Raw genomic sequence first — 12,923 nt, forward strand, 5'->3', positions numbered from 1 at the left:
TACTTTTAGTCGGTGCCGTACTAGATACTTGTGTTGAACTGTGTATGTTGTTTTGGGGGGTTACTTTGACGGGGAATCAATTCTGTGGAATTAAAGAGATATACCATGTGTCTATTTACAATCAAAATCTGTAGAACAAGTGAAAAATCATAAATTTATTTTTGTATAGTCTAGTATTATGCTCAGTATTTATCTGCATGAATTCATTTGCATCACAGGAGGACAGTTGTGGCGAACAGGTCATCGTGTTCTCAGTAAATGTAATATCCGGTGAGAGGCTGGCGCCTGGGGCACGGGTGTGTGGGCTGTGTTGCTGCAGAAGGCTTTCACAAAGGCCAGACTGATCCATGAAAACGTTTTTGACCGTAATTGAGTTTGCCTTATTTACTATAACAAGTTGTGATTTATGTTATTTTGTTATTCTTCCATTATCCTTCTCTTAAAATTTTTTTTATGCATTTTCTGAAAGTGATGCATCAGAGAGACTTTGCAGCAGATCATTTCTATGTCCTTGATTTTTTAATCGTTCTTGAGTCCAATTTCTTGTCTGGTGTTACCCTCACTCCACTAAGCTTACTGATAAATGCGAATAAACTCCAGAACCTAGAGTGAAATCACACAATTAGGTGAGGCAGAACTTTTTGTGAAGTCAACTATTTGTCAAGTGAAAGTGCTGTCTGAGGTTGTTGCAGTGTGTGGCTCTCCAGTGTTGAAGTATGTACCAGTTTGACAGTGTTTGAGACATTTCTGTTCCTGTTCTGTGTTGTAGTGTGTATTCGTTTTTACAGTGCTGGGATAAAGTTTTACACTGATGTTGTTGTGTGTACTAGTTTTACAGTGTTTCAGGCTGTTGTAGAGTCATGCTCCAGCATTGTTGTTTCATTGTCTATGGTGTATTCTCCGCCTGTGATGCTCATTAGTTTCAGCCGTAGGGTTCTCAGCGGGACAGTGTCAGCCGCCTGCCTCCTGGCTAAGTGACGCGCTGACAGCCATGACATCAAATTGCTGTTTGAAAGCAGATCTCATCGCTACGGCGACAACGCATCATGAAAGAAGCCTGGACCTGCCAGTCTGCTGCAGTAGGAAAAAAAACCATCTCCACAGGCAGGTAGTTGTGTGTGTTAGCTTGTGCGTGTGTGTACTGTGTGTCTGAGTGTCTGTATGTGTGTGTGCATCCATGTAGTGGAAAGATGCAGTGATGCAGAAACTGTTTCTGTGTGTGTATGTGTGTTTGTTTGCAGACAATGCAACTTTATTGCATGTCTGCAAAAGGTAGTAACTCACCTCCAAAAATGATCCAAAGCGATTGAGAAAAACAGTAATTCATGCTTCAAAAACCTAGTTATTATGTCAGTAAATTGGCCAATGCCACTGCCAAGTTTTTTTTGTCATTGTGTGAGTTGTACCAGTCAAAATGTTGAGATGTTTTTTCACCATGGCAGTCAACCCTGGAAATGTTGGTTATATTCAAATAAAATGTTGTTCTACTTTTTTAGTTTACACTGACTTCTTATTGTACTGTACCATAATGTCAGTTTGGTTTGGCTGAATGCTATTGTGTATCACAGTGAGCTTTTCATGCACCAATTTTTGCATGTCATTTTTACACTTTCATGTTAAGTCATACATAGTGAACATAAAGTTGCCACAAAATGACATCCATGCAAAAAAATATACATATAAAAAAATTACATAAATTGTTGATTGTAAGATTCTGATTCATATTTCATTTATGTCACCTGGCAGGTTATTTGCCATTTTATCAGACGTATTTATGGAATTTATATGTACAGTATGTCTGATAATTGAATTAATAATTGCATGCGATGGCATGTGATGGATCACACAATGAAAGAATGTTTAGAAGTTGTGGAGAGAATGACAATTTCACTGAGAATCAACTCATCAGTTTTGATCAGCCATGTACATGTAATACATAATTGTAGAACATTTTACTACCTCTTTTTCACACACTAATTGCTCAGATATTTTAACTTATTTTTGAATTTATGTTTTCGTCCTTCGAGAGTCGAGCCAAAGCGATTGATTAACCCTAACCCTTCACACATGTGCGCTGTGTTAAGTCAAACACAAAAACACATATATACAACACATACACAGGCACACACCCAAGCTTGAATTAATTAGCAGTTTATTACAGTCCCTCTGATCGGCCCTAAGAGACAGTCTCATCTGCTCTCCACATGAGATACGGCTTTTTCCTGACTGGAATATAAAGGAAGATATCCACACACATACTTTCCTCGTAACATATTTACACACCAGTCCGCCAACACGCGTCTGTATTGACATACACATTCCCTTGCTGCATAATTGATCATGAAACACCTACATCATTCGACTGAGTCACTAATACACACACACAGGCACACACAAATAGGCACACACACAAACAGACATACACACACAGAGAATCCATGTTGAATATGAGCTATCCAGCTGACGCATCGGTCTCTCTTGTCATGATAGGAGATCCACAGCCGGTCAAACAGGACATAAGCAGGCCCTCCTTCGCCTTCTCAAGACAACGCAGGGTTTCACTGCAAATTGATGTGACCCCCTCCCCAGCCTGCCAGAGAGAGGGGCAGTACATCAGAGCAATCACCAGGAGCTATGGGAGAAGCTCGGCCATAAATCCCCATGGATCATAAATCTGCAGCATCCAAACGCCTGTCTGTGTGTACGCCACGGCTCTCTGCTTCTCCGCCATCGTCCACCGCTCTTCCTTTCTGTTTCTCTGCATCTCCCCCTCTGTCTCTTTGCATCGGGGTCACTTCCTCTCTGTGTGTTTCTTTCAGTCGACCGTCTCCCCCTCTATCTTGCGGTTTCTATCATTCTCTTTCTCGCTAACCTCCCATTCTCTCAATTGTCTGTCTGCCTGTCTGCCCCCTTGCCTGTTTTTCTTTGCACGCTCTATCCGACAAATATAGTCTCTTACTTCAGTTGTGAGTCCCTGGCTCCCTGCCACTCACATCGTACAATCTCACCTCATAGCTTTGCCATAGCACTTGGTTCCTGTCGAATTATTTAACTTTGTCAGATTGGAGAGTCATTCTCTGTGACTTGACTTCCAACGATATGACTGTTACAGGCTCACACTAATTCCCACCTTATTCTGAATGGGATTAGAATGAGATTACTTCCGTTCACACATGGAAAGTGGTTGTATCAGATTTCTTGGTTATGCCCGATCCCAAGACCTATACTGCAGTACAAAGCAAGATATGGGGTCAGCAAGGTAACTTTGAGTTTAACCCAGGGTTTCAGTGTTACGACGGCGCTTCACTTTTTACGGGAATAGATGCGCCGTGGTGGCATATGCTGCACACCTTTGTTCAAAATAACAGACCAACACATGAAAGCATCGCCTACTCATAAAAATCTTGGAAAATTGCATCGCCGTTCCTAGAAGATCCTGTGACCTTCTGCACTCGAATAATGAGTTAGGTGGAGGAAGGCAACAGTTTTCATAGACCGACAAACCCTTTGGCTTTCCCCGAAGAGTACATATTAATTTCACCCTAAAACAGACTGATTAAAGCACAAAAGCCTTTTACTTGTTGACCTTTTAAGATTTGCAAGTAAGACTACTTACCAGTTTGAAGTGTGCTTTTATATTTGTTTGTTTGTTATTGTTTGTTCTTCCAAGATGGTTTCACACAACTGGGGTAGCAGCTGAAAGAATAAGGCTAACATTGTCTTACACATCATAAGAATAATCCATTCTACTCTACACATAAATCTTTACAGAATATTCCATTGTAATTATTGTCAGATAGCCTACTCATGCCTCAATGATGGGGCAGGGATATTGATATTAAGTTACGAATTCACACAGGCTGCATTTTTTCAGACAGCTTTTTTTCCTGCCTTTGGCAGCAGACACTGTGTTGCTTTTAGTTTGGATTTCATTGTTTAATTATTCATATTTTTTCTGGTAGTGTTGTCCATGTCCTTGTCCAAGCTGGGTTGATTTAAGTTCATAACTAACTGTCGTTATGCGTAATTGGGGTTGTTAGGCTAGTGAAGACAGATAATGAAAAGCTGGGTATGTTGAACTTGCTTCGTAGAATAGGCCTCTGCACCCTTCAAGTGTAATTCATCTATACTTGTTTAAAATGTGATGCACTAGTCAACTGCACGCATACATCATTTTAATTTTGTACATTTGACTCTAAAATCTATGAGTGTTCTCTCTGCCTCTGTTCCTCTCCTTGAATACCCCATGTGCAAATAAATCAGTGTGTAGATGGTGTATGTGTGTGGATATTTGTACGTGTGCATGTGTGTGTCTCCTCTGTATTCAAGCAGTACCTGTGGTAATCCCCGGGGCAGACATTCTGCCGTCAGCGTTTACCAGAATCTCCCAGCAGGGTGCCAATCCACCAACACATCCATCACCATAACAATGAAACTGCACTTTCTCATAAGTGGCAGATGCGGTGTTGCACACCCACACACACAGACACACACACACACACACACACACAGGCACACATATACAGACAGATACAGACATACACAGGCAAACATATGCTTACACAAGCACATGCACACAGAAGCACACACCAGTAAACACACGCAGGCACACACACGCATACACAAGTACATGCACACAGAGGCACACACATTCAGAAACTCACAGGCACAAACACATACAGGCACATGGACACACACACACAGAGATACACATGTACACACAGACATGCACATAAACACAGACAGGTCTCAACTGAACTGAGTGCATTATTCACAAGGGTATTTCACAGTGACATAATGCAGTGGCATTTATGTTTCTTTGTCTTCTAGTGTGTGTCTGTCTGGGTGCAGTTACTGCTCTCACCAGCAGGTGGTGTAGTTTCCATGCCCCAATCGTCTGTCCTCTCCGTACCACCCTTTCTCCAAATGTATTTTACCCCCTTCTGCAGATCCCTTCCCTCTCTTCCACTCCTCCCCTATCCATCCTGCTCCACCCCTCTTCTGTTCTCCGTTTCACCCCACAGACCCTCTTCACCCCTGTCTCTCTCCTCCCTGTCTCTCGCTGCCCACCCTTTGATATCCCTTCTCCTCTCTCCCTCCCCTGCCTACCTCGCTGTGCCACTCCTTCCCTTTCTCCTCCCCCGTGTCCCCATCTCCTCTGTCCTTCCCCTGTCTACCCCTATCTATTCTATCCTTGTGCCCCCTTTCACACACACACACACACACACCCACCCACCCCAACCCCAGGTCCCTCCCCTGTCTCTCTCCTCCCATCCCCAGTGTGGGGGGCTTCCCCACATAACTCCTCTGAACTCCACAGACGGCTAACACATGTCAGAGAACCGGGAAGACAGCAAAGAGAGAAGTAGAGAGGGAGACAAAGACTGAGAAGAGCGCAGGCCTTGGACTAAACTGGAGCGTTTGTGGACAGACTTACCGGCGTGAGGGTCTCTACGCACACGCGCGTGTGTGTGTGTGTGTGTGACCGTGTGTGTAAGCGTGCGCGTCTGTTAAATGTCGGTAGTCATGGAGGCCCACCTTCCACTCCGGATCCTCGCACCCCTCGTCATCCTCCTACAAAGCCTCGTTCTGGTCCAGGGGGCCATGTCTGCTTGTTACGATGACCAAGGCACTCCTGAACACTGCCTGCCTCGTTTTGAGAATGTGGCTTTCAACCGTACCGTCTTTGCCTCCAACACCTGCGGCGACCTACCGGAGGACTACTGCATGCAGTCGGGCTCCAAGCAGCTCTGCAACAGCTGTGACGCGTCCATGCCGGAGCGCAGCCACAACGCCAGCCTCCTGACGGACTTCCACTCAGTAGAAGACCCCACCTGGTGGCAGAGCCAGTCGATGTTCTACGGCATTCAGCATCCCTCCTCCGTCAACCTCACGTTGCACCTGGGTAAGGCCGTCCCTCCCTCCTTTCACCCCTCCTTCTATCCCTCCGTTCCTCCGTTCCTCCCTCCTTCTATCCCTCCTCCCATCCGTCCATCGGCCTCACCCTACACTAGGTTAAGACATCGTTTTGACCAGAGCCTTTATCTATTATAGCCATTGCCCTCCTACCCTCTCTACCCTCCATCCATCTGCCCTCATTCATTTGCCTCAGGATGAAGACACCTCCTTGTCCTCCTCCACTCAATGTAAAAGCCTCTCCTCTCTTATCTTCATCCAGCGATGGACTACCCCTCAACCCCCCTGTACGCCGAGGACCACCCCCTACCCTCAGACAATAGCCTGGTCCTGGTTAGTCACTTACCACTGCCCACCCCCTTCTGTCTCTGGCCTTGCCCAGCCAGGTCATGTCATTCCTGGGATGGTTTGGTTCTGCATCCCATGGTTCACGTTTATCCATAAGTTCACTGGTACACTCGGTTGTTTACAAATTCCAGTGACTTGGTTACGGTCCCAGTTTTCTCTGTTGGGTCGGTCTAAACGGACATCATCCTTTTTCATTTGTTGCATTTGAGGGTGTCTAGGACGTTTAGCATGTGTTGCTAAGCCAAGTATAAGAGCATTTGGCAGTGTTGTTCCGATGTGGATGGATTGTGTTTTGATGTTTCTACTCTGGGGTGCGTTAAACTGAGTTGTGCATCAAACTATCAAGCATCAACACCTTATGTTTTAGATGGTTGATATTGTTGAAAGCTGATTAGTAAGATTAGTGTTGTCTCTTTAATTGGAGTGCACTCCAATTAAAATGTAAAAGAAAAAAGAAAAAAACATTTTTGAGGTTCACATTTCAATTATTTATTCCTATGTAACAAAAGCATTTGAAATAATCTTCAAATATCAAAGGTCTGTGCCTCACTCTTCATAGATATAGACACCTGTGGAATGTCGAGACATGGCCAAAACATAAGTTGGGCTTCACATCCACCAACTTCCTGAATCATTACAGAATCCGACACTGGAAGAGTAAATTCCGTGTGAGACTAAACAACAATGTTTTGTACATGAAACATGACCAGAGAAACAGCAGGAGAAAGTATGTGCATTCAACAAAACAAAACTTTGGAATCTCATCTCGAATGACTCCAAGCCTGAACCCCACAGAAAGACTTTGTGGCCAGGCCAGAAGGACCAGCTTCAAAGTTGCATATTTGGTGTAATTACAAACATACAGCTTTGGGACACTGTGTGGGAATCTAGCATGAGAAAGTACCGACACATGGAATCTTAGGGGCTTATAGCATAACTCATGAGAGGATCTGGGGGAGGGCGGGTATGTGGGGGGGGGGGGGGGGGGGTGAGTAGGGGCTTGGGGGAGGATACAGGAGACATCTGTGTCATCTGGGGTCTGCTACTGTATGTCCAGTGCTGCTGAAGGACCTTAGATCATAAATTGCCTAAGTGATGGTAGGATAAGAGAATCATTTTGTGTTTTTTTGGCAGTAATCTTGATTTACGTGCCAGTTGAGTGTATACGGTGTCAGTGAATGATACAGATTATCCAGTGCCAACCTTCTCTCCCTCCAGACTTCTGTGGTCTTTGTTAAGACTCACGCTTTTTCTGGATATGTGTGTGTATGTGCGTGTGTGTGCAAGATATGTGTGAGAGTAGTGTGCGTGCATAGTGTGTGTGTGTGTGTGTGAGTGTGGGCGTGTGTTGCCATCAGTTAGCGAGGACAGACCGAGCTCAGGGCAGGGAAGTTAACTGACAGCGCAGGAAATACACCCCCTCTCTCTAGGTGAAACAAAATATCAAGTTGACATAAAAAAAAAGAAGAAGTTTAGTTTGAAAAGGAGAAAATGATGACAGGACTTTAAAATGTCAGCGTTGGGGCTGGGGAGGAACTGTTTAAATCACAGACTGAGGGGCAGGAGGCAGACAAGCCAGTCAGTGGATATTGATTTTTGTTTTTTTTGCTCGGAGGAGAGGAAGGGTGAGAAAAAGAGAGAGATAGGGGGCTCCCGAAGGGGGCTGCTGGTGTTGGAATGTCTGTCTGACGGACCCTAACCCTGCCTGCCTGTCTGCCTGCCTGCCTGCCTGCCTGCCTGTCTGTCTGCCTGTCTGTCTGTCTGTCTGTCTGTCTGTCTGTCTGTCTGCCTGTCTGTGCCAGTCTGGATGCTTTGTTGCTTCTCCCTCCCACAGAGCATCCACTGGGGGTCTTCCCTCAGACTAAGCAAGCCTCTGGCCTGTTGTCTGTAGTGCTGCCACTGCCCCCGCTCCCTTCCTGGACCTCCTCAGCTGCTGGGGACAGGATGTTGGTGTTATAACAGGGACAAAAACAAGAAAAAGCCTTTTTATTCTGTTCAACTGCCACCTCTGACTGGGGAGGGGGCTGGGGGTGGGGGGGGGGGCTGTGTGCGTGTGGGGGGGTGGGGGGGGTTCTCTCCGCACTCCAACCCAAAGTAAGCCGCCTCTGTGGGGATGGAGGGGCAGGGGGGTTGGGGGATGGGGAAGGTAAGGTGAGGGCCGGATGGCGTCGGGGCGGGGGACACCTGATGGAGAGGGAGCGGGGAGGTACACACGATGGCCGGGCCAGAAATCAGAACTTGTCTGCGCAGAGAGGGACAGCTGAGAGGGGGTGGTTGGTGGGAGCCGGAGGTAGAGGAGAGGAGGGGAGTAAACAAAACAAGATGAGGAAGAAGAAAAATAAAAAGAGCACCGGGCGGTCTGGTGGAATGGAATTGGGGTCAGGTTTTTCCTACAAAGTCACAAACACACACGGGCGTCTACGCACACAAACACACACACACACGGTGGTGTCTGCAGCTGGTTCTCATTCACTGATTTTAAAGGAGAGAGGCTTCCTGTCTCAGATTCAAAGGATGATAGAAGCCTCACACATTTAGAACAACACGCACGCACACACTCTCCCACAAAAACAGGCCTAGTCTCAACGTGGTGTTGTTCTTAGAAAAAGTATAAAGAATAACTAAACAAAAACAACCTTTTGCATTTTATACCAACACACGTCCTTTTGTACATAAAGCAGAGGTGATGAACATGTGACGGTGATGGGGGAGAGGACTTGTCTGCCTGACTGAACATGATGCAAGAGATCTTGTTTGAAAAGCGATTTCATAAACGTCTTGCATTACTCATAATGTGATCCTTTTGAAGAACAACTACCTGCAGTACTAAATATTTGGGGGATATATTTCATTCAAAAAGTTCAACAGTTCAGTTATGTTAACGTCATCAGTTACGAATGTCTTCATCATATTCCAAAAATCCTGACCTGATAAACTACCTTTAAATTAACCTTTCAGATAATTTGAAGCAGAGCAAAGTTTGAACGTAACTTTTCACCGAGCCTTCCCTTTTCCCTCACAGGCAGTTTGTTGGTAAAGTAATGTAAGCCAGTGTAAACACTGGCACCGCTCCTCTCTAAACTGTCTGAAGAGGCAGATGCTAGGATGCATCTAAAAAAAAAAGAGGACTGTAAATATTGAGTCTAAGACTGCATGGAGCAGAGAGAGTCTCAGAGTGTGGTCGCAGCAGGCTCTGCTAGCCAGGGGATCAGGGGTCGGAGATCAGCGGGGTCATAGCTGTGTTGTAGCCAGATGGTTGACCAGCAGGGTCAGAGAGAGAGAGAGAGAGAGAGAGAGAGAGAGAGAGAGAGGGGAGAGGGAGAGAAAGAGACAGATATGTAGACAGTCAGACAACAGACACAGACAGAAGAACGAAAAAGTACAAGTGAATGAGAAAGGGATTGCGAAAAAGAGAGAAGTTAAAGAGAGAAGGGGGGCAATGAAAAATCGTGAAAAAGAGAGAGACACATGGAGGATTCAGTCAGAGAGTGGCAGATTGCCTGTGATTCCAGTGTGAACCATCCGACGGAGAGAGACAACCAGAGAGAGATACGCTAATGTCCTTTGTAATTAGACAGCGCGTAGCGTCGCAGGCGACATACGCACACTTCTCCGGATGTTTCATTCTCCTCCCGTCCCTTCTCCTCGTCCTCTCCTTCTCCTTCATCCCCGAGCCGGCGGGACTAAATTCGCCACATGCGGAGAGCAAATGGAATGGAAAGGATTTTCGGGCGGCGTGTGTGAGAGACGGCATTAGCGAGACGCAGAGAGGAGCAGGTCCAACGGCGGCCGAGATGAAGGGGATGGGAGAGAGACGGAGAGAGAGAGATAGGGGAGAGCTGGAGAGAAGGCAGGGAAGAGAAAGAGAGAGATAAAGAGAAGTGTGTGGGGGAGGGGAGAAATCATTACATCTGGTCCAGCTAAGAGTAGCCCTCGTGAGGCCTGCTAATGACCTGTTAACGCTGTTTGAGGTCTTTCCAGGCCCATGCAGGGTGTCTGGTGAATGTGTGCGTGTGTGTGTGTCTGTGGGCCCTTGCATCTGTCTGTGTGTGCATGTGTGGTTTTTATCAGTGTGTATTTGTGCGTGCGAGTGTTCATGTGCGTATGTGTGTGTCTTGCCTGCCAGTAAGTGAACCATGGATGGATGATGGAGCAGTCAAGAGGAAACAGGTTTGTATGTCTCGTCTGCCAGTGGAGTGAGACAGGTGGATGTTGTATTTAAAGATGTCAGCTCTGGTCATGTTAGCATGTAACTGCAGGGTCTCCAATCAATAACATCCACACAAGAGAGAGGAGGGGGCATACATACACAAACACACACACCCAAACGCGTCCATGCACACACAAACACTGGTGTGCCCTCACATGCCCTCACACACACATGCGCTGACGCACACACACAAATACACACGTACACCGACACACACACATGCTTGGCATTCCACGAAGCGACCTTTTGCAGTTTCAAGCACAGCCGAGCAAAATATATGCCAAACTGTAAATACAGAAATGCTCGCCCTATCCCTCATAGTCTAATTGAAGCAGGTTTTCTGTTTGGAAAGTGGTGGGAGGGGAGGCTGTCTGCTTATTATTCCTCTCCAGCCAGCCCCCTTCCATGTTCAGCCTCAATGCTGTAATTAGGCTCCTTCACCAATTAGAGCAGAGTCTTCTAAAGCTGTCCAAATCCCAACTCCCCCCCCCGCCCCCCAGAAAGAGCGGGCCAGGATATATCCTCTCTGCCCAGGAACCCGCCAGACAGACGTGTCCGAGCTTTGTGGCATCTCCTCTCAGCAGTGGCCCGTTCATTTAAGGGGAGCTTCAATCCAATCATTTGACTGGTCAGAAATCAAACTAAATCCCTGGGATAAAAGCGTCTCATGTCTCTACCTCTCTCTATCGCTCTCTCTCTCTCTCTTTCTACGTCTCTTTCCTACTCTTTTCTGTCTCTTTCTCTCACTTTTAACCCTCTCTGTCTTCTCCTTCTCCACATCCTCTCTTTCTGTCTTTCAATCCCAGGGGTGTACTGGGATAGAAATTCACTCCTGGGCTGGACTTAGCGACTGGGGACTGCCCGCGGGGGTGGTGGGTGTGGGTGGGGGGGTTATGTTGGCTTAGGGCGATGAGTGTTGAAGGTTGATGACACTTGTAGTGATTCTGAACGTAAGACTGTACACACTGTATATTGTAAATCACTGGCTTGAACAGTAACAAGTAGCCGTTAGAAGTGGAGTCATTTTGTAACCACAAATTACAGCAGTTTTAACTGAACGTGCAACCTAACCTAATTTAACGTCCATCTTATGTCCAGCTTCAGTCTGCTCCTCGAAAATAGCACTGCTGGCATCTTGAAGATGCTGATGCACAAACAGTATGTCGATTTTTTATGTGTTTTTTTTATCACATTTGGAAGCCTGTGACATGCCTGGGCATGCTTCCTTTTTCTCACTGGTCATCTTATTTGTCATCTCATTGCTGCTCACTTTTGTATCAGTCTTGAATGTTAACGCACAGAGCAGTTGCTTGTGATTGGCCAGTGAGTCCAGCCCCTGAACATGCTCGCAGCACGCTCTAATGGGCACCCTGAATTACAGGAACACTGAGAGCCGGGCAAGAGACAGACGGGCACAGTAAAAACTTTATGGATTTTGGGACGGCTCAGCGGCCCAACGATGCGCTGCCCTCCCGGATGTGTACAGCACACCACCTCTCCTTCCCTGTCCCTCTTTCTCTCACTCCTTTTCTTCCTCTCTCGTTCTCTCCCTTCCAATCTCAAACCCCCTCAATCTCTTCTATCCCTCTGTCTCTCATCCACTTCTCCCTCCGTGTTTCTCCCTCCATCCCTCACTTTCCCCTTCCCCTCTCTCCCTCGTAAATAAGGCACCAGAGAGACATCAGCCGATCAATGATAGCTAAAAATCGGAACCACGCCTGCATGCTCGCTGAGCCAGCTACAGCTTCAACTGTGTGTTTGTTTACCGGCTGCTTGGCGGACTCTGTTTACCTCTGAGGGCCCCCGTTGGTGTGTTCGGCATACTCAGTAATCAGGACCCATTGCAAGCCGCCCACCTCCCGGCTGTCTCAAAATGAATAGTCATCCTAGACTGTGTCGGGTCGGTCCCACTGGAGAAAGTGCATGCCAGCCTCTCTGAGTTTAGGCCGGCTTCTTCGGAAACACCATTAGCTTGGCGCTAAACAGACGTTTATGTTACCCTGACCTCCGGTTTCTCGCCGGTCCCTCCGTGCTCCGCCTAATGAGAGACTAATCCCGCCTTGTTGTTCTTCTTCTGCCGCGATGACATTCAGCTACCCTGTGGAATCCTGGGAAATTAACTAGATCCTCCATTGTTGTTTTCTCTAATGAAATTACAACCCCCCCCCTTCTTTCTCGTCTGGTTGAGCTTCCAACCACCATAATATTTGTCGAGAATATCTGTCATTGTTTCACCCGGCTCTTCCTTTTCCTCCAAAGCCCCATAGAGACAATAGTTCCAATCCTAGTCCTATGATCAAAACCAATGCTGTGGTTTTAGCTTTCCCCGGAAAAATGGGTCAATCATAGCATACATCTCGATTCATTTTAAGATCTCTCCCCCCCCCCCCCCACCCTCCCCCAACCCTTCTCTCTCCAGGAAAGTCCTTCGAGATCAGCTACGTCCGGC

At 46.6% G+C, this 12,923-nt stretch overlaps 1 protein-coding gene across 1 annotated transcript in view; it reads left to right on the forward strand.

Moving 5' to 3' along the window:
- Positions 1-5,220: 5,220 nt before the first annotated feature.
- lamc3 (laminin, gamma 3) overlaps positions 5,221-12,923 on the forward strand; it is a 69,206-nt gene continuing 61,503 nt past the window's right edge. Inside the window, exons 1-2 of the mRNA XM_062477894.1 lie at positions 5,221-5,905; positions 12,894-12,923. The exon at positions 12,894-12,923 is cut by the window's right edge and continues 275 nt beyond it. Of these exons, the coding sequence (XP_062333878.1) occupies positions 5,515-5,905; positions 12,894-12,923 (421 nt within the window). The 5' untranslated portion in view covers positions 5,221-5,514. The remainder of the gene's footprint in view (positions 5,906-12,893) is intronic.

This window comes from Osmerus eperlanus, chromosome 14, assembly GCF_963692335.1.
Source record: "Osmerus eperlanus chromosome 14, fOsmEpe2.1, whole genome shotgun sequence".
Lineage (NCBI taxonomy): Eukaryota > Metazoa > Chordata > Actinopteri > Osmeriformes > Osmeridae > Osmerus > Osmerus eperlanus.